The sequence below is a fragment of the Notamacropus eugenii genome, chromosome 3 (genome assembly GCF_028372415.1).
Source record: "Notamacropus eugenii isolate mMacEug1 chromosome 3, mMacEug1.pri_v2, whole genome shotgun sequence".
NCBI classification, from domain to species: Eukaryota; Metazoa; Chordata; class Mammalia; order Diprotodontia; family Macropodidae; genus Notamacropus; species Notamacropus eugenii.
Window position 1 is genome coordinate 98,298,090 of NC_092874.1, and position 22,394 is coordinate 98,320,483.

The following is a 22,394-nucleotide window of genomic DNA, read 5'->3' on the forward strand; positions in this document are numbered from 1 at the left end:
TATTTAAGCAGGTTTAGAATTAGGTTGATAATATCTAGGAATGAGAGAATGTTTTTTTATTCCATTGAAGATCTGAGCTATCAAGGGAAAAAACTGAGTTATTACATTTGAAAAGCAACTTAATTGAAAAAAATTTTCAAGAACAAAAATAATTTTAATTCATCTAATGTTTGAGCATAATCTCTTTCATGACTACAACAAAAACTTTGAAATACTTTAAAATCCCATTCCATTCTTCAGTATCTCAGTGAGTCAGAAACCTCACTGGTAGAGGTCACAACCCACCCACTCCTCATCCTGGGTGAATTCTGTCTATGCCTTTCCAAAAGTTTTCTATGGAAGAGATATAGTGAAGCCTTTATTTTCATTCTTTTAATATTTTGTGGAATTGGGGAATGGCTCACTCAGTGGTGCATTAATACAGTAGATATTAGTGTGTTGTAAGATGTGATGAATACAGACAAATATAGAACATCTCTATGAACTGATGCTGAGTGAAGTAAGCAGAGTCAAGAAAACAGTATACCTGATGACTACAACACAACAACCACACAATAAAATCAAAAGTGAATGTCGCAAAATTATCGAGCAAGGCTTGAAAGAAGAGATCAGAGGATATTCTCCACTCACCTCTTTGTGGAGATGGGAAGTCTAAATGTTGCATATTGTACATATTTTTTGACTTTTCCAATATATTGGTCAATTATGTTGATGATCCAAAGATGTAGTCATGATATGATCTTTAGGTTGGAGCAAGATTTGTTAATATAAAGTGTAAGAATGCTATGATATTGGTAAGTAGAGAAAAGATTGGTGGATAGTTGGAAAGAAAATAGTTTTTTTAAGGGCCTAGAAAATTTTCTTCAATTTTTGTAGGTAAACTGGATTTTAAAAAATCCCTTTTGTTTCAAGAAACTTAACAGTGACATAAATTTATTTTTCAAAATTACTTAATGTAGCAGCATTTCTTTTAAAAGTGATGGTTGTAATGATGGCTATTTTGCTTGAAGTTAGCTTACTTATCTTTAGAAGAATAAGTTTAATTTTTTCTGTTTTAGTGTTCTGTGACCAGTGATTTGGATTTTCCAAAACAAGTAATCCCATTAAAAACTCTGAATGCTGTTGCTTCAGTACCTATAATGTATTCTTGGTCTCCTCTACAGCAGAATTTTATGGTAAGTAAAATGTTATATCTCATCTATTTGAATTGTAAAGCTAACTTTATATAAACTGAAAGCATAATTTTTATTCTCTTTATAAGGTGAAACCAGGCAAGTAAATCCTTAAAACAAAACATCATAATAGCTCTAAAGTGAATTTTAATTGGTTTGTGTAAGTTTCCCAGAAAAGGCCATCCTGGAATCTTCATTGCCTATTTTTTACTTTCGTTAACTCCTCTCTAGTTGTGCATCTTTAAAGGCTTTTCTTAGCTTGTTGATGTTTATAATTTTCTAAATGAAAGCTTGGAAAAATATACTTAGCATAAAACTGTAGCCTTGGAAAAAATGTAAAGTTAGTTATTTAAATCAACATCCTTAGAACACTATCATTATATGTGAATCTTAACACCAAGTTGTTTATTACACCTGTTCTTATTAGGAATTTCTAATTTCAGTTAATATTTAGACAGTATTTGAAGAAAATTATAACAGGTGCTGGATTATAACAGGTGCTGAAAACCTGAGTTCAAATCCTGGACTAGACATTTGTTGGCATCTGGTCACTTGTCTGCCTCAGTTTCCTCATCTGTGAAATGAGCTGGAGAAGGAAACGGTAAACCACTCCAGTATCTTGATCGAGAAAATCCCCAAAATCACCAGGAGTTGAATAGGATTGAAATGACTGAACAACCACAAAAGTTATTGTTATTAAGCATCAGATATTTTACAGTACTTTCTTTTTGTTTTGTACTTTTTTTTTGAGTTAGCCTAAGATTAAAAAAAACCCTCTTTCTTTTAACCTTTTCTTAGTTCCATCAGTACAGAGTGCTCCAATTAAGGAAGGCGAGGAAATTGCTTCTCTACATGAAAATAGGCAATTTTACTATTGCTGCAATTTATTCTAGAGAATTGGCTCGGGGCACTGAGATGTTACGTGACTGGGTCACATAGCCTGAATCTATCACAGAGGACTTGAGCCCATGTTGTTTTGATCCTGAGACTGGCCCTTTGTTCCGTATACTATAATGCCTGTTATTTCAGATTTGAGACCCACTAACTTCCTTTTAATGATAAAGTACAAGTAAATTTGATGCACTTTGCTTTGATACTCTTGCTCTATCATTGCAAATGAATATAAAGTCAGAAATGAAAAGCATTGAATTGTTTATGTGTATGTAGATACTTATGAGAAAGTACTTTTTTGCTATACTTGAGCTGGATTATGTATCACAAATCCAGCTTTCCCCGTTATATGGAATTGTGACATACTTTAAAGGTTATGTGTAAACTGAATCTCAGAAAAAAATGTTCATGAAAAGCATATTTTATTGTGTACTTAAATTGTAATTTCAGGGCTGTGTTTCTATTCTAATTGAACTGCAGTTGGAAATAGTTCCTAATACTTTAATTTTCTTTGTCCTCAGGTCTTTCTGTCAAATATTTAATCTGTGAAACCAACATTTTAGAAAACTCTAGTAAAGCAGCCCCTACAGATGAAAGAAAGCATTCTTAATAGACATAATAAATTTAGTCTTGATTTTTTTGGCATATCATTTTTTCCTAAATAACATTGTATCAGCCACAGCTAGCTTTTCAACTTAAAACTATTAAAGAAGTATTATACTAATATGTAATAATTGGACTGATTTTTATGTATCTTTGTTACTCAAAGGACAAGGCAAATAGTGCTTTATAAAATACTGAAATATGATTTCAGGTTCCCAGAATTATTTATATAGATTTTGAAACAACAATCTCTTGAAAGGATTCTGAGATTTTTTATCTGTACAAATCAGTTGGTATTTATTTGTTGTGCCTGACTTTCAAATGGACAAAGTTCGCAGTTTTTCTTAGTTGTATTACATCAAAATTGTAGCTCGAGGCCATATTTAGCTCAGTGGGATAAATAGCAAAATATAGAAGCCATACATTAATTTAGGAATATCTCTCAAGTAGAAGTGTCAAATAATTTAAGGCTTGGCATGTAACAAGTAGGTATTAATGCTTTATCATCATTATCCACTGGTTTTATTTTATAGTATGGGCCTGTGTATATTCCTTCCTTTTCTTTGTCACCTTTCAGCTTACATAGAAATTTTTTTCTAAGAATTTGATCATAATCTCATAATTTCTTGTAAAAAAATTTTGTAATTTTAGCTGAGTAGCCAAGTCCCAGATTTTGACTTTATGGTATTTTTATGGCAACTTCTCATTAGATATTTTGTATTAGAATAGAAAGAGCATGAAATATCATTGTGTATTTAGATTGAAAATAGATGAGAAAAATATGTTTGAACCTGACTTCATGTAAATATACACTACCTTATATAAAACCTTATTCACCTGAGATGTGGTGTTAGCTGAAAGGGCACTAGGGATCAGTCTGAACTAATGATTTATGAGATGTTTGAAGAATAAGCTCTGTTGCTGTCATGTTCTCTGCAGTAAATGGCACTAGGTTCAATCTTAGAAAATAGCTGACACTGGTACTAACAAGCTTACCAATTAATTGTTTTTATTTAAGTGTATGTTTTTAATGTGCCAGGAAATCTCAAGAGATTCAAAAATTTTCTTTTTTTAGTTGTGTTTATACTGTTGGTTTACTAAGCGAGGTAATAGATTGAAGGTGTAGACGTTCCATTTTCTAAATACGAATTTGTGGTGTTCAAATGCATGAGGTTTTAGTATTGTTTCAGAAACTAATTTTTAGAATCTTAATCTGATTTTAGCAGAAGGAGGGGAAATGTAATATTTTCACATTCTCTGATATTCTGAAAGGACATAGCAGTTTTAAAGGTTGTAATCAAACATTATGCTTAAAGCACATATATTTTATGCCCCTTAACATAGTGAGGCTGTTTTTCCTTTACTGCAGAATAAAAGTTTTTGGGTATGAGGGGGTAGATTTATCTGCAAAGGTAGTAATTATCAGATATCAGTCCAATTTCCAACCAGAGAAATTGCATTTCTAAGAGAAAGGAAATTAGTAGAAAGGAATGAATGAGAGAGAAAACAGGACTTTTGATACCAATTTGAAAGCCATTGTAGGGGGGAATATAGCAAAAGCTTGAATCTTTATGTGTCAGCATCAAAAACTAACCTTATACTTTTTGCCTCTTGGACTCTTCTAATTTAAGCTCTGTGAAAGGCATCATTACATCATTCTTGTAAACTTTCAAACTTACAACCTTCGTGTTTGGTCAGTTCTCTTTTGTTTAGCCTTCTATTATTCAGTTATTTACCAGGTTATATTTTACAACTCTTAAAATCTGCCTCTTTTAACTTTTTGCACCCTAGCTATAGATCCCAGTTATCTCTGTCATGTTTATATGAGTACTATAGCTGCCTAGTCAGTCTGGTCTCCAGCTTGTCTGTACTGTACAGTGGATGACAGTAGTCACAGCTCTTGTCTGAAAGTGTGCTTTTAAGCTGTCACTCAGAAACCTGATGTGATTTACCATTTTCTCTCTCCATCAAGCCAGATTTCTCAGACATGTGTGACTAGGACCTCCATCAGTTGTTCTCTTCATCAGATTACCTTTATTTCTTGCTTTTCCCAGATGAAAGCTTTCCTCTATCCACAAAAAATTGCTTTCTGTCCTTTGCATATGAGTTGCTTCTTATTGTGTTTTTTTTCTTCCCAAAGTGCCCTCCTTCTCCTGATCCCTGTGCTAAGCCTTGGCCCTCTCCTTCTTCCCAACTTGGCTACAAAGTCACATTCCTCATTCAGCCTTCCTTGAATAACTTCACTCAGTTGATACACATCTTATCCTAATACTAAAGTGTTTATTCCTTCACTTTGAAGTAAGTAGTCTATAGTTTTATATATAGGTGATATCCTGGTGCCATAAACTTTAAAGGACTGTCCGTTTTTTTGTTGCACTAGTATTTTGTGTCATGTAAACTTGGAAAAAGTAGGTCTTTAGTTAAAAATATGGAGATTTTTAAGAGATACTTTAGTTGGTTGTGATCTTTTCTGCCTTTATATATATGTGTGTATATATATATATATATATGTATATCTGTATATATTGTTTGCTTTCCTTTTACAGCTTCCCAGGGAGCCTACGACTGTGCTATTTCCAAAATGGCCACTCAGTAATTCTTGGTTGACTAGTGAAACGGTTTTTTAGAATTTTGTCTTTATGACATGAAGATCTTTTGCTTTGCCACTTTAGATTTGGGTTATAACACTTGGATAACCCCAGAACTGTGTCCACATAATGTTCTATAAGAAAGAGCACCTAATGATTTTGTTTTGCTACTTTGGGATAAACTGGTTTTTTAAATGTCTTAATTACTTTTAGGTGGAAGATGAGACAGTTTTACATAACATTCCTTATATGGGAGATGAGGTTCTTGATCAGGATGGAACTTTCATTGAAGAATTAATAAAAAATTATGATGGAAAAGTACATGGAGATAGAGGTGAGCTTTGTACACTGATTTATTTAATCTTTTGAGAAGGAGTAGAGTAGTTCATACATTCAGCATAGAGCAGTTGTGGGGAACAGGTTCTGAAGAAGTTATAATTCATTCTTTGCTCCTGGCTAGAAAATTACTCTGAGGCCACATCACTTTGCTATGTCTGATTTTCCTCATTTGTAAACTTGGAGTTTTGTTTTCAACTTGAAGGACCCAGGAGTATTATAGAGATTATATACTAAATTTTTCTGGAGCCCCCTTAATTAAACATACAGTGTCAAGAAACATGAGTTAGATATAAATTCTGAAATATTTGTAGAACTTTAATAATAAAATCATTTAGTAAATTGATCCTGTGGTGGTCCTTGCAAGTCAGCATGTTTCTTCTTACTGAATGTAGAACATTCACGTAGGTACAAGGTAGGGTCAAAAGTTTAGATAAGAAATGGTACTTATCTATGGGGCAACAGTCTACATGTTGACTGAGTCAGTGTTTGCCCACATGTCACTGGTTGAAGACTGGGAAGTATCCACTGCTCTGTGTTATCTTCTTATACTGCATGCTGCATTGCTTAAAATCTACATGGATTTGCGAATATTTGGAAGAAAGGAAACCAACATTTATTAAACACTTACTATATACCTGGCACTATGCTAAGAATGGGAATACAAATAAAAATAAAGACAATTGTTGCCCTCAAGGAGCTTGTAAACAAAAGGGAACTGAAAAGGTGGGAGAGAGAGGTGGGGCAGGGGGTGATGAAGAAGGCATCTGGGACTGGAGTTTGGAAGTCCCAGAAGTGTGGAGCAGAGCCTGGCACCGAATGAAGATAGCTGGCCTGAGCCCTTCCATCCAATGGGGGGTCCAGGAGGAATTCACCAATGAGCAAAGTGGGCCAGCTAATTTTTATGAGAGTACTTTCTTCTTTAGAAACATTTTAATTAATTGGAAAAATACATAATAGGCTATTGTGAATCTTCTATGAGTTTTTTGAAAATTTTATGGGCTCCTATGTCTCTTACATTTTCTGTGGCATAAAACAAGGCTACTTTGTAACCTGATTTTAAAATAAAAATAGTAGGAGGAGGGAGAATGAATTGTTTTAGGAAGAAGTAGATGTTATTACGTTATTGTGTCTCCAGAAGATCCTTGTTAAAAATGTAACTTTAACTTGGGAGGAAGGTAATATTCATGTTATTGCCACCATTAAGATATTAGTTGAGTGCAGGTTCTCCTGAGAACCCTTTTTGATGGCAGGAGGCAAAGAGAAGATCGACCTCTAGAACATATTATGATATGTGATTGACCCCAGGTAGTGTGCATGAGTGTCATGTCTAACTTAGGGTAGTGGGAAAAAGCTTCAGAATTTTACCTAGGGCTAGCTTTGAAAATAATTACAAATTATTTCTTTCTAATTTTTATTTTAGTTCTATGTGATAACACTGTTTTATTTCAAAATAAATAAGGCAGGTTACCATTCTTTTCTGACATTTCAATGTGATTAATTTCAGAATGTGGGTTTATAAATGATGAGATTTTTGTGGAGTTGGTGAATGCTCTTGGTCAATACAGTGATGATGAAGATGATGATGATGGGGATTATCCTGATGAGAGAGATGAAAAACAAAAAGATTTAGAGGATAACAGAGATGGTATGTTTGTTTATTACATTCTTAAAGCAGTATTTATTACTGTATACTTTCAGAATAATACAGTAAGATGTGGTTATACTCATTTATACCTTAATTTTCTTAGAACTGCACAAACATTTTTGAGATCTCCCCATGCTAACCCAAAAAACCACTTAACAATCTGCCTCTTTGATCTCACTGACTCATAGTTGTTCTTTGTTAGATGACCAAGGGTAATCTACGATTATGTTAGTGTAGAAAAGCTTGAAGAAGATGCTGTCAGAGAATCATAGAACTACAGAATTTTGGAGCTCAGGTGTCATCTAGTTTCCACTCCTTTGTTTTACCGTTTTAGGGAATCTGAGCATTAGGTAGATGACGTACCTTGCCCATGATTACAAAGTTAGTTAGTGGCAGAGCTGGTACTAGAGCCCAGATTCTGGAATTTAGAATCCATGCTTCTTCTAGTACACCTGGTAGACAAATAATCTTGAAGTGCAATTTCTTGTGACTTTAGTATTCATTATTGTATTACATTCATTTCAAGTTTATAATGGAAAAATTACTTTAGAATTTAAAATAATTTCTCTCCTGATGACTGATTTTTGTCTGAGTTTTGATTTGGAAAATATACCCTCTGTGGGAAGAAAATTCAGTAGTACACAAAACTTTTTTATTCCTCTTTCATTTTTGTTTAGATAAAGAAAGCCACCCACCTCGGAAATTTCCTTCTGACAAGATTTTTGAAGCCATTTCCTCAATGTTTCCTGATAAGGGAACAGCAGAAGAACTAAAGGAGAAGTAAGATTTTTCTTCAGAGGTGTTGCCTCCCTGCCTAAAATATAACTTGTCACTCTTATCAAATAAGATAATATTTGCAAAAAGTACATAGTAGGTGCTTAACAGATGTTTCTTTCCCCGTCCTGAAAATGAAACTGATATAGCTGACCAGAAGTTCTGCTGCATTACCTTTTGTTTTAGAAAACAGATATATGTGTGAGCATGTGTGTGTGTGAATATGTGTGCACACTTGTGTGGGCATATATGTATGTATGGACAAGATTTTATCCTGGTTGTTTTTTAGGATAAGTAATAGGTTTAATAGACTTACTTGGGAATTTGAAAAAGACTTTTATTACTGCTCCAGGAATCATCTCTTTTCTGAGTGGGTTATATGTCCTACCCTTTTTATTAGGATGTGGTTTATTAGGCTGTCCAAATTGAGCCTATCTAGTTTTCCTTAACTTTATCTTAAGATGGTCAGCCTTGACAAAGTTGAAATTAGGTAAGTCTAGTGGGGTAACAGAGTGGGAGAAGTTTCTCTTCCACCTCTCAGTCCAGCTTTATATTTACTGGACTAGCAAGTGAGGAAGGGGACCTAAAAGTCCCCTGTCTTGGGGGCTGTAGGACTTTGCAGCTCTTCCTTTCCAGTAGCCTTGGTTTATGGCTTTTGGGGTGCAGTGGTTAGAATGTGCTACTCTGGAGTCTGGAAGATCTGAATTTAAATGTTGCCTCTGATGCTTAAGAGCTGTCCAACCCTGGACAAGGCACTTGATCTCTCCTAGCCTCAGACAAGTCTAGAAGACAAGTTATAGATTTTTAGGATCTCAAAGGAGTTCTCATATTTACAGGTCTTTGCTGCATTTATTTCTGGAGGCTAATTCTACTTCTCAAAATCTGTTCTCCAGTGGCTCTTTCAGAGTGGCTATTCTTTAGACCAAAGTCCTCCTTTTTTTCTCTTATGTACATTTCTTATCTCTGTTAAAGTGAGCCTTCTCCCTCTTACCTCTTAGACTTTTGATGTATTTCAGCCTTTTGGTCAGTTAGTTTGTTTCTTGTCTTCTATATCCTGGAATAGACTTGTGAGATGTATATAGATAAAATGGTGAGCTGTTGGCTGTTGCAGGGATTTAGGTAACAATCTGTGATATAAACTATCCTTTTCCTCTCCCCAAAACTGGTTAAAAAAAATGGGGGGGGGGACTTTTTGTCCCCTTTGTGTTAGTCCCTTTGACTAATACAGCAAATTTGTCTATTAAAAGGAAATTAGAGCAGAGAAAGATATAATTGATTCTAATGCTATTTAATGGGAATCAAGGACATTGCAAGGAGCCTACCTACAGAACAATGGGCCCCATAAGACAATAGGGCTACCAGTCTTCTCAGCATATAGGTTTCTGCATTTAGATGTACTAAGCTTTCTTGCATCTTGAACTTTACATTTTCTCACATACAAAATCTGGTACCAGAAGGCTGTATTATATACCATATACCATTACATCAATAATCTTACAGGCTATTTTTAGTAGTGGCTCATTCCTCTTATTTGGGTCAGAATTAGATATCTCAAATGAACCCATAAAACAAAAAAAACCCATTTCCACTCACTTCTTAGGGTCTTTGCTATTCTCTCAAACCTCAGGACTATTTAGTTGGGTGTCTTCAGAATTCTAGGAACACCTCATACAAGGCTGTATTTTCTTCCCAAGATGTGTTCTTCCTCTTGGCTTTCCATTTCATGTAAGTGGCATGCCTGTCCTACCAGTTATTCAGGTCCAAAGTTTTGTAAGATTATCTTAGTCCTCTCTCTTTTTTGCCCAGATTCACTTTATGCTTGCATCTAATCAGTTTTGCTTTTTACCTTTCCCATATATCCCACATTAGTCCCCTTTTCTCCATCCCCACTGTACCTGCCCTAGATCAGGTCCTCACTATCCTTCTGAGTGATTGGAACAGTCTCTTACCTGATTTTCATTCTATTGTTCTCTTCACCCCAAATTCCTTTTGTGTACTGGTACTAATCTTAATACTTATGTATTGCTTCTTTATTCAAAATCCTTTAGTGATTTTGTACTTTTACAGAATTAAGTCCAAATTCCTTCACTTGACATGTAAAGATTTCTCTAATTTGGCCTTAATGTACCTTTCCAACCTTACTGCCTGGTCCTTCCTGTACTCTATAGCTGGCATCATTTGCTGTCCCTAGCACTTGCTTTTTCCCTTTTCCCTTTTGGCTTGTTTTTATTTTTCTTTCACCTGGAGTAGCCTGCCTACTATATTTACATATCAAAATCTTAAACCCAGCTAAAATCTCAGTTCCTTATAAAGCCTTTCCTTTTCTTTCTAGTTAACACAAACTCCCTTCTCTAAATAACCATAGGGAACAGTACCTCTCTTTTTACCTTTTCTTATAATTTCAAGTTTGAAATATTTGCTAATTAGACTGTGATCCATGTGGGAAGAGATATTATGACTTCTTTTATCTCTTGTAATGCTTACTACATATCCACGAATGTAAATAGTGCTCAATAAGTTTTTGTTGAGTGAATGAATCCTAAATGTTAGGAAATTTTTACAAGCCATCCAGTGAAACCAGATGACATCAGGCAGCATGTTAGTCTGAGTGTGAACCATATTGGCCAGCCTCTTTCCAAGAGAGAAGACTGTGTTTTTTTCTGCTGTACAGTTCTGACCTCTTCTCCCCAAAGTATGTCTCACTCTTTGGGAGCAGAAGATGGATGTAAAGTCACCTAGGCTGCTTCATACACTCTTATAACATACTATTTCTTAAACTTGGTCTCACCCAAAGAATCTCAGCTTGACCTGGGAGTAACATACATGTTATTTTTCATAGAAACACAGTTCTTTATAGTGGTATAGCTACATAATCATGTGATATAATGGTTGACAATGACCACCTTTTCATCTTTGGAGAAACTTATTTTGGATAGGGGATAAAATAATTGCCCCTTGTATTATTAGCAAATTTCAAAAGATTCTTCTTTATTATCATAATGAAGGCCCTGTCCCTTCTGACCAAAGGATCAGTGGTTCGTAGACTTAGAACTGATAAGGGATTTTAGATTTTCATTTTACAGAGAAGGAGGCTCAGGGAGGTTAGATCATTTGCCGTAGCTTGCATAGGAAGTGTCAGAGGTAGGATTTTAATCAGGTCCTCTGACTTCCAAATTGTGGTTTTTTGTTTTTTTTTGGCTGTACCATGCTGCCTCCCACCTTGCTTTCGTCTCTGGTTCCCTAAGAGAATTGGAAAAACTTGGCTGGCTTTGCATGAAGGTCCCTGATAATAGTTGGAATGGCAAGGCACCATAGTCTGCCCCACAGGTTCCATGACTGTGCAGGATGAGCTTTGGATAAATTGCCTAACATAGCAGTTACCAGATGCATTGTACATCTTCAGAGAAGCTGCCTTACTGCATAAATGTTTCAGGTATCAAAGTAAAAAATATAAGCCCTTTTAAAATTTTTTTGTTGTTGAAAAAAATTAGGAACACTTTAATACCGTGTGTGTGTGTGTGTGTGTGTGTGTGTGTGTGCGCGCACGCGCGCGCGCCGCGAGAGGTGAGTACAAAGGCACTGAACTGGGAGATGCAGTGTGGTGTGCAAGGAAGAGAGAAGGCCATTTTTGTTAGTTTCTATGATGTGGATGGGTGAATTATATTCACTGAGACTGTACAGCAAGGTTATGAAGTGCTTTACAAAATAAACAGAACTTTATATCTGTTTCTAGAGCCTACTCTAGGCCTTTGAAAATCACAAATTTGAATAGGGGAGTGACGTGATCAGATCTACACTTAGGGAAAATAATTTTGTAGCATTTTGGTAAATAGACTGAAGTGGGTAGAGACTAGGAAAGAGGTAATGACAGCCTGACTTATGGTGGTAGCTCTGTGAGTGGAGAGAAAGATTTGGATATAAGTGATATTTTTATTTCACTTTAAAAAATGGATACCTATTATTTTTATATTACATTAATTTTCAGATATATCCCCTTGTTATTCCCATACCCAGTGATCCATCTCATGTAAGAAAGAGCTTAAAAAGAAAACAGGTCATTTTAGGTACAGTTACTGTGTGTGCTTTGGGCCAGTCTTGATCATTATAATTACTCAGCATTCAGGTTAATTTTCTCTTCCTGTTTACATTATTATACTTGAATGTGTTGTTTCCCTGGTTCTGTTTATTTCACTCTGCATCAGTTCATTTGTATTTTTTGTTGTGTGTGTATGTGTGGATAAGTACTGAAAGGGCAGTTGCAGGATCATTTTGTCTACTCAAATGCTTTTAAGAATTTAGCTTTCGAAGATATTCTTTGTTCTTATTACTAATTTTTTTTTTTTTAAGGTATAAAGAACTAACAGAGCAGCAGCTTCCAGGAGCCCTTCCTCCTGAATGTACGCCAAACATAGATGGACCAAATGCCAAGTCTGTTCAGAGGGAGCAAAGCCTGCACTCATTTCATACACTCTTCTGTAGGCGCTGTTTTAAATATGACTGTTTCTTACATCGTAAGTTCAATTATTGTACGTTTTGGTTTACTTTATTTTTGGTTATGGAAATTTACATTTAATGTAGATTGGAAAAAAATGAAATATAAAACTCATTTAGGAAAAATGCTGTCAATTTTCACAGTCAATCATAATTTATCATTTATTCTTATATTTATCATCTTAAATGTATTCTTAATTTGATGTGGTCTAGTTTTTTATTAGCCTACTGGAAATTGTAGTAGTGCTTTTATACCATGTTAATGTTTTTGTATTTACATTTTCCACTAACTTGGAATACAGGTAGACGCTCATTTAAAAAAATGCCATTTTACAATTATTTGTATGCATGGATATAAGAAGTCTTTATAAACTGTTAAGCTATAATATAAATGTAAAGTGGTATGTTATTATTTCTGTGACCCAGTCTGATAGTCTTTGTTCATACCACTTCTGATTTCTGTAAAATGCATTGTGAAACAGGAATTTGGATATATTCTGTCCTTTTTTCAACCAGTTTTTATTAACATTGTTATCTTGAAAAATGCTAGATCTTCTTAGTAAAATGTACATGTACACAAATAGTAATGCCTTATTTATTTGGCAATACTGGGATAATTAAATTCAACAAACTTTTATTAAGTGCTTCCTTTGTGTGATGCACTGGGGTTACAAAGACAGCCATGAAATAGTCCTTGTCCTTAAGGATTTTAGTTTCTATTGAGATGCACAAAAATATTAGCAAGTATGTATAACTTAGTACACATCTATTTTAAGAGGAAGAAAGCACTAAAATGAAGATCAGGAAAGGCCTCATGTAGTAACTGGCCACTGAGCTTTACTTTGAAAGAAGCTAAGGATTTTAGGAAGGGGAACTAAGGGAGGATGGCATGCATATCAAATGTGGATAGCCATATGTGCAAAAGCATGGGGGTGGGAGATAGAAGGACCAATGAGGAGACTCTTTGAGTAATCTAGGGAAGAGGTGATGACAGCCTGACTTATGGTGATAGCTCCATGAGTGGAAAGAAAGATTTGGATATAAGTGATTTTTTTATTAAGTGACCATTTCTGGGAATCCTCTAGCAAACCAGAATAATGGAAGAGCAAGCAGGGTAGCAGTGTGACTAAAAACTACAAAGGAGATAGGAGCAAACTGAAGGGCTGTGTGCAAAGATGAGGGTTTTGTGTTTTATTCTAGAGGAACAGGGAACCACTGAATTTGTGAAAAAGGGATATGGTCAGAAGCTATATTTTAGAAATACCAGTTTGGTAGTTGTATGAAGGATACATTGCAGAAGAGAGAAACTAGAAGCAGGAAGACTTATTTAAATGGCTACTGTAGTTGTCTAAGGGGAGATGAACGCCTGGATTAGTTAGGATAGTAGATTTTGTGAGAGTAGGGAAGGAAGAATCCATTGGAGAGGTAGAACTAATCATACTTGCAACTTGATGATATATGGTAGAGGCAAAACTGTTCCAAGGTTTGGAAAAATGGTGGTTTCCTCAACCAAAATAAATTTGGAGTTGGGATGGATTTTGTGGAAAATATAATGAGTTCTCTTTTGGACATTTTACATTTGAGATGCATATGGAAATCTAGGTGAAGATGTACAGCAGTCAGTTGGTAATGAAGGATTGAGGTTTAGTAGCTAGCTTAGGGCTGGCTCAATAGATATGGGAATCACCTGCATTGAGAAGGAGAGAAAAGGACTTAGGACTGAGTGAACCTTGGAGGATGCCCACATTCAGTGAATGGAAACAGGAAGCAGCTGTGAAGACTAAAAAAAAATGGTCAGACCAATGTGAGAGTAACCAAGAGAAAACTGTTTACAGAGTCCAAGGGAGGAGAGAGTATCCAGGAGAAGATGGTAGCTGTCAGTTATCATAAGCAGAAGAGATTATACAAAATAAGAGCTAAGAAAAGACCATTGGATTTAGTAGGTAAGAGATATTGTTAACCTTGGAGAGAACAATTTGCATCAGATAGTGTGGTGAGAAGACATATTGCAAGGGATTGAGAAGAGTTGTGAGAAAAATGTAGACAGTGAGTATATATGAACTTTTCTAAGCATTTGGCTGTGAAAGTGAGATTTCCCCCTTTCCTTATTTCTCATGGAACATGACCAAGATGAGAGGTCTGAGTTTTCTTAAACAAGATTAGCTTTTACAGAGACCAAGCTTGAAGCAACTGAAATATTATCAGATACTATGGATCATGCTACAAACATCTTTGTCTTCTCAGTGTTTTGAGACTAGATGTGTTTCCACAGAGCAAGGCTGTATGTAATAACAGGAATATTTTGAGAAAGACTTGTTTTCTGGCACAAATGTCTTGTCTCCTGAGTGTTCTTAGACTAGATATGTTTCAGAGTCAAGGTTTCTTAAGGATGGAGAAGACCCAAGTACTCTTTTAGGTGGCAGGAAAAGAGCTAATGAAGCATGAGAAAAGAGGAAAATATCTTTGGAGGCAATCATGAACACAAGTGGAGGGGGTGGGCTGCCCACCTCTTTATCAGAGATTCGAGGAGAGAATGGGAGGATGATGAAAAGAAGGGGTTTTGTGATATGTGAAGTGGAGGGGGAAAGGGAGTTTGAAATGAATGGCCTCCATTTTCTCATTAAGTAGGCAGACTGCTATAAAGGAGAGAGGGAGGTTTGGAATAGCAACTGGGGAAAATGTCTTAGAAACTTAAGGGTGATTAAAAAAATTGCTGTGTACCAGTGAGGGCGTAACTGAGATTAAATAACGTATATTTGTAATTCATAGTGAAGTTTCAATTTAAATGACATTTACTTCAACCAAATTGATAACTATTTTGTGTATATCTTGCCAAGATACAGTTAACTGAATTACTTAAATAGAATATTCCTGAATGTTACAGATCTTTTCTTTTGATGTTATCATGGTAGACATCATTTATTGTACTTTTTAAGAGGATGTTAGGAGTTATAGAGTCGTATAAAAACTAGTTTGACCTTACACTAAGTGACTCTAGATTGCTGTGCTTTTTGATTTCTTACGGCTGTTTGTAGTTGGTTTTTTTCCTTTCTTTTTTCACAATCAGTTGTTTGTATCAGATGTACCTGTTCCTAGTTTTCATTTGTCCTTTGCCACTCACCCTTACCCTTTAAATTTAAACTTTTTTTCCCATTCAACTTGCTTTTATTTAGCTGGAGGACTTTCTAGACTTAACGCCTGGTGTAATTAGTGCTATAAAATGATAGCATTCTGGTCATATTATATGAACTCTTTGTGGGGAGATTGGCGTCTAAGGTAAACTAATGATTCTGTAATAAAATAACTGACCCTGCTTTAGACAGTCTACCAACCAGCTATATTTGAGATCTCCGATCTGAGCATTTTCTGCATTTTCTCATTTTTTTCATAGCCTTCATAACAGTCCTCAAACACTTAGCCATGAGGTATCCTTCTTTTAGAAAACATTTCAAATGTAATCAACATATTTAAAAAGTTACTTTTTATTATGACACTATATCTTGTATTCAAATATAATAATCCTAGTAGAGAAAGTAAGATAATAGGTACATAATTCTAGAATTGGGAGAGACTAATGCAACCCCTTATTTTACTAGTGAGAAAATTGAAGCCCAAGAGGCTCAGACTCTGCAAATAGAAGTCCTAATTCTTAGTAACAGCACCAAGAATAACTAAGATGATTGCTTTGAGGGTTATAAGGCACTTTTGCATCTCGTATCTCATTTAATGCTAACAAAAACTCTGAGGTGTAGGTGCTGTTACTACCACCATTTTATAGAGAAGAGAACTAAGGCTGGGAAGTTGTGACTTGCCCAGAGGGTGATGTAGCCAGTACATCTTTCGGGGAACCACAAAATAACACATCCAAACACTTTCAGGACTAAATGGACTTGCCCAGGGTCACATAGCTATTAAGTGTAAGAGGCTGGATTTGAATTCTGGTCATCCTGACTCGGGCTGGTGCTCTTATCCGCTGCGCCACCCCACTGCCCCTCCAATTTGCTTTTATTACAATGTATCCCAAACATTTAATTTTTGTAAACAAATCCATTAAATAATAAAGGATTGTATATTATAGCAGTAGAGTTTAACTTTTTCATTGAACTTTTTCAGTTCAATAACTGAAAAGAATTTTGATAGCCTTTCACATTCATTAACTGTGACACTATTTAAGTTGGTGAAAAGAAGCTGTGTAGAATTCTGTTGTGATACCATTTGTGGTACTGGTCAGCTGCTCATAAAAAGCACTTGAGAATGATGGCTCTCATAGCTGCTGTGGATATCCACTACAGTGTTTAAAAGAAAGGTCAGGAACAGTGCTGAGCCATTGGAAACTTGACTGACAGTCATCATCTTTGTTTAGTGGCTTATTTAGATGTTGTATGCATGCACAGCTTAGGGTAGGGGTGGGAGGATTGTTTGTTTCCATCATATGTGGTCAAATGTATCCATTTTTATTTTTCTCTGTACTTTGGCTATCCGTCATCTTACTGTCAATTTTTTTAAAATTTTTAATCTTCTATGAGAAACATGTAAAACACATTCAAGAGATGTGGGGGAGAGTTTAACATGTAGTTAATATTTCAATTAGTAATTGTGGTGAAATTAGGGAATGTAAATCACTAATAGCCAGGTCCAGCATACACAACTAACGTGCTAGGAACAAAACATCTCAGTGATTGGTGCCTCATCTTTTTGAAAGGTTGTGATTAAAATTCTGTTGTCTTTTGGAATTCAAATATGTCCTGCTGCTTTTAAGGATAAAATGGGGAAAAAAAACAGCTTGGAAAGATGTTCTAGTTTATTACAAGTTTCAGTGGTAGCAGTTAGGCTAGACAGTATGTTTAGTGAGCCACTGGATCTTTGAAATAATAGGAACTGAAACCCTTTTCAGTCTGACGTATAGGGAATCTACCTTGTATGTGCAATTTTCAATATGCATTGAATTTTCCCAAGAAATAATAATGTTGAAATCATAATTTATATACTGCGTTTATAAGAATCAGTAATTTCTTCATAAATTTTTCATCCTCAAAATGTCAATAAAATCAATGTTTGGTGTATTTTTGTTAAGAAACCGTTGGAAGGAGAGACAAAGTAGTGGGCTGTGAAGGGTGGGATGTAAAAAGATGACTGAAGGAACCAAATATTCCTGACCATAAATAAGAATACAGGGAAGTGCAGCCTGGGAAATCTAAACAATTGTCTATATATATGTTTTAAGTAGGACCTGTCTTGGTGGAAGAAAGAATATGTATGTATGTGATGCATATATGTGATTTTTTTTTTTGTCTCAGTTTCTTACTAAGTAAGTAAGTGGATATAGAACTGGTTAGATTCATTTGACCCTGTTTGTATTTTTTTGGTGAAACATTTGAACATCCATGTTGGAATGACCATTAAGTATGTTGAGGCTGAACATGTTTAACACAAGGCACATGTTTGATTTTGGTGTCATCCGTAACTGGAGCTAGGCATCAACTTTCTGAGATCCGCAACCATGAATGCTAAAATATTTGTCAGATGCTTTTATGGTTCTCTGATACAGGCAAGCAAATTATCATGTTTAGCCTAAAGTAATTGTGTGATAATTTGACATTTGATCAACCATTTAGTACACTAAGCAGATGAAAATAACTTTTATCTTCTTGTTATTATTCAGTTGCTTCTGTTGTGTCTAATTTTTTGTGACCACATCTGAAGTTTTCCTGGCAAAGATACTGGAGTGGTTTGCCATTTCTTTCTCCATCTCATTTTTACAGGTGGAGAAATTGAAGCAAATGAGGTTAAATGGCTTTCCGAGATGGATTTGAACTCAGTTCTTTCTGGCTGCAGGCCTGGTGCTTGATTTACCGTACCACCTAGCAGCTCTCTTTTTATGTTGATATAACTTTCATCTAAGTCTTAAGTAGTGTATGTTGGTATTAGTGACTGAAGAAATGAATTACATGTATATTTTTACAATAGGAAGAGTAGTCAAAGATTATGGTTTGGTTCCTAGATCTGTTGCTAACAAGCTGTTCATCCTCTACCTAGCTATTTACCAACAACCCCCCCCCCCCGCCCTGCTCCCGCCCTCCCCAAGTCTGTTCATCTGTAACTATATCAGTTGTAGATTGGTGCCTGCTCTCCAAGATGTCATCTTAGAGAGTTGTTGGGGCGTTGCAGAGATTAAATGACTTGCCCAAGGTCACATAGTTTGTCAAAGGTTAGACTGAACTCCAGGTGTACTTGACTCTGATAGGTCCCATGTGCTACATTGCCTCTCAGTGTACGGTATGATAGTGGGTTATATATAGATAAGGATATGGTTATATATAGATAAGGGTACTGGAAATGTCAGAGCTAACTCAATTATTTTGGTTGTTGCTACTTATTAGGACAGTAACAGGTTTCCTAAGAATAAATTTTTAAATTATTTGGATCTTTGGAAGCATATATGTAGTTCTGAACACATTATTATAGCTAATAGAAAATAGTCATACCCATTTTCCAAGCATTGGTTCTTTAGAATTACTGTGGTAATTGAAGACTCCAGGTGTCAGATTGGTTCCAGTTACAGGTATAATCCCTTCCTAAGTGATGTGAGCTTAACTTTCTAGATGCTGAGCATATATAAAAGACTCCCTCCTTGTCACAGTGTAATTAAATCCCAAATTAGTCATGTGCTATTGGTTTTTCATTCTGGGAAAGGGTAGTTCACCAACTTGAAAGTAAACTAATTAGTTGTAGTTAAGAAACATTGTCTTCATTTTTTCTTGTTGCTTTTCCTACCTGTCCTCTTTCTTTATGAGCTTTTTACATGGATGAATGAAGATTTCCATTTATCCTAAGTCATAGTTTTCATAAATAAACATGCAGATTTTCTCTCAATCTAAATGTTATAATTTTTAAAATTTTGTTTATTATTTAATGATGACATTTATACTGGTTAATTGTAATTTCACAACAGCAAGTGCAAATACCTTTGGACACATTTAAAATGCCTTCAGAAGCTGCCTCACATATATAAATGCAAATTTTACATACCACAAGTTGCAGCTTTTTACATAAACCATGTTATTTGGACAATCTGAATTTGAAAGAAACTGTATTTAATGTTTGTAGGCAATATCTCTCTTCAGTGGTAGACTTGGTTATATGAATTTCCTCTTTTAGATGATGGAATTTTCATAACATGTTTATTTTTTCTGACTTGGGACCCAGTTTGTCATGCATTTGGCAAGCTCCATTTAAAAGTACTTGCTTTTCTGCTCCAGTGTGGCACCTCCCCTCCCAATGTTATAGACTTATTTGCTGACCTTCTTAAAGAAGCTAGATTTTAAGTGTTAGCTGAAACTTCTCTTAAAAAGGAGATAATTTCTTTTAGCTGTAGAGAAGGAATATTCACTGTTCCTACGAAGGTATTAAGGACTCTATTTAAAATGAATCTATCAACTTCAACTACCAGGAAAAAAGTTCACTCATTATCCCAGAACTTTTATCAATCAGCTCTTCTGGTTAAGACTAATAAGAGATAACTTACCAAATTTAAATGCGTTGATCCTCAACAAAAGCTAGAAGAGAAAATTTGTTAAATAATATTATATAAATTAACAAGGTCTATTTTTCACTCACTGACTATAGCTACACTGATAAACTGGTTAAATAACTGACTTTGTTCCCAAAGATATATTTGGGTAGTTTATGGTTTTGTCTCTTTCACAGCATTCCATGCAACACCCAACACTTATAAGCGGAAGAACACAGAAACAGCACTAGATAACAAACCTTGTGGACCACACTGTTACCAGCATTTGGTAAGATTTGTTGTTTTATTGCTCAGGAATGAATGAAGTCTTTCTATTGGACTTCTGGTGGAGGTCTACAAGGTCAAAATCTCTCATGATCTACTACGTGCCTTCTTGAACAGCATTCTTAACATGGACACAACAGGCAGGATGTTCAAGTCCTCACTGATGGCCTTCTCTTCTGACCATCCATAGCACTTTTTTTTTAAAACAACTATCACACTTGATACAACTACCACACACATGTATTATTTTCTGTTTTGTTTGTGGAAATTTGGTCTTCCCCACAGACTGTAAGCCCCTTAGGGGCAGGGACCTTTTTGTATACTCTATAGGAAACTAACACAGTATTCATAAACAACTCATCTGAAAACTGGAGAATTCCAAAATTCTGTATTCAGTCTCATTCAAATTCTGTTAAGCCCACCAACCTTATCCTTACCGTCTGGTTAGGCTCATATTGCTTTGGGGCCTAAGGAATAAATAGGTGAAAGTAGATCAAGGCGAACATATACTTAGGTGTTTTATAATCCATCTGTACACATTTTTAAAATCTACCAAAGGCATGTATTAATATAGGAAAATCTACATTACAAAACTTAAATTATGGCATTTATTTTTATTATCAGAGGTATGATACTTGTCACTTCATCATAAGATTTCACCTTTAAATAGAACACTTTTTCAGTTCATTTAAATTATGGCTTATAGAAATTCCTTTTTTCTTACTTTTCTGGAAGATCTATATATAGAAGAATGACCTCTACATAAATTTTTGTATTTTATTAAATTAAAATTGTATTTTAGTTTATTCACTTAGTTGAAAGAAATTTCAGGAACAATAATTAAAATATTTTAATCTTTTATCTCTTCTTGGCAGTAATGACAGTTAACATGCTTCTATTATAGTCTGAAAATTTTGGAAGCTCACTCCCCAAAACATACCATATGCAGGTATATGCAAGTGTATAGAGAATTATAATTAAATATCTAAGTTTGTATTATAAATAGAAACTGGTTCCATGAAGCTAATTCCTTAATTATTTGACAAGCTGTTATCTTTTCCTACTTTCCCCTTTATCAAATTTAAAGACTTTGAGAAACATATCTTGAAAATTGAGAAACATATCTTGAAAATGACTGTTTCTTTTTTTTAGGAAGGGGCAAAGGAGTTTGCAGCGGCTCTCACTGCCGAACGGATCAAGACACCGCCAAAGCGCCCAGGAGGTCGCCGAAGGGGAAGGCTTCCAAACAACAGCAGTAGACCAAGCACACCAACCATTAATGTGCTGGAATCAAAAGATACAGACAGTGATAGGGAAGCTGGAACTGAAACAGGTGGAGAGAATAATGATAAAGAGGAAGAAGAAAAGAAAGATGAAACTTCCAGCTCTTCTGGTAAGATAGAAAAATGCTTTAGTTTACTGTTTTTTTATCAGTATTCTTGAAATTTTTGCTTTGAAATCAGTATGTTGAAAATCAATATACTTTGTTCTGTCTTTCATATCATAAAGACCAGATAACTTTATTAAAATGTACTGGATTCTATATTTAGAACTTGTAAGGGACTTTAGCGGTTCATGACTTGAACTTGTTTGGTGCTGATTTAAGTCGAGAGTTCTTGTGTTTTTAGAGATTGATGATCTAGGATTATTCTATTCTGTCTTCTTCCTTTCTCTACCCTTCTGATTCTTTTGCTTATTTCACTGGGAGAAGAAGAAAAAGAAATTCACTTAATCCACTAAGGTACCTTGAAACAAATCCAGTAAGAGTTTTGATGGGAGATAGCAGACATATGGGAGGGCAGCTAGGTAGTGCAGTGGATAGAGTGCTGGAGCTGGAGTCAGGAAGACTCATCTTTCTGAGTTCAAATCTGACCTCAGATACTTACTTGCTGTGTGACACTGGGTTAAGTCCCTTAACTCTGTTTGCCTCAGTTTCCTTATCTAGAACATGACCTGGAGAAGGAAATGGCAAACCACTTCAGTATCTCTGAAAAGAAAAATCCAAATAAGGTCATGAAGAGTCAAAGACGATTGAAAATGACTTGACAACAACAAATCAGAGAGATTACAAGTAGTGGCCAAATAAGGTCTTTAAG

At 35.2% G+C, this 22,394-nt stretch overlaps 1 protein-coding gene and 1 long non-coding RNA gene across 12 annotated transcripts in view; one reads left to right on the plus strand and one right to left on the minus strand.

Moving 5' to 3' along the window:
* Nucleotides 1-22,394, plus strand: part of EZH2 (enhancer of zeste 2 polycomb repressive complex 2 subunit) — a 104,051-nt gene that overhangs the window by 73,211 nt on the left and 8,446 nt on the right. For 7 of the 11 annotated variants that reach the window (XM_072652420.1, XM_072652425.1, XM_072652422.1 and 4 more), the window contains 7 exons: nt 1,059-1,175; nt 5,468-5,588; nt 7,098-7,238; nt 7,916-8,018; nt 12,360-12,538; nt 20,211-20,302; nt 21,451-21,691. In XM_072652420.1, coding sequence (XP_072508521.1) covers nt 1,059-1,175; nt 5,468-5,588; nt 7,098-7,238; nt 7,916-8,018; nt 12,360-12,538; nt 20,211-20,302; nt 21,451-21,691 — 994 coding nt within the window. The remainder of the gene's footprint in view (nt 1-1,058; nt 1,176-5,467; nt 5,589-7,097; nt 7,239-7,915; nt 8,019-12,359; nt 12,539-20,210; nt 20,303-21,450; nt 21,692-22,394) is intronic. The other 4 variants (XM_072652421.1, XM_072652426.1, XM_072652424.1 and 1 more) reach the window with 1 other exon arrangement.
* Nucleotides 9,003-22,273, minus strand: LOC140533084 (uncharacterized). The gene is made up of 3 exons (XR_011976788.1): nt 22,185-22,273; nt 20,029-20,059; nt 9,003-9,076 (listed from the first exon to the last, which is right to left on the minus strand). It is a non-coding gene; the product is annotated as an uncharacterized lncRNA (long non-coding RNA).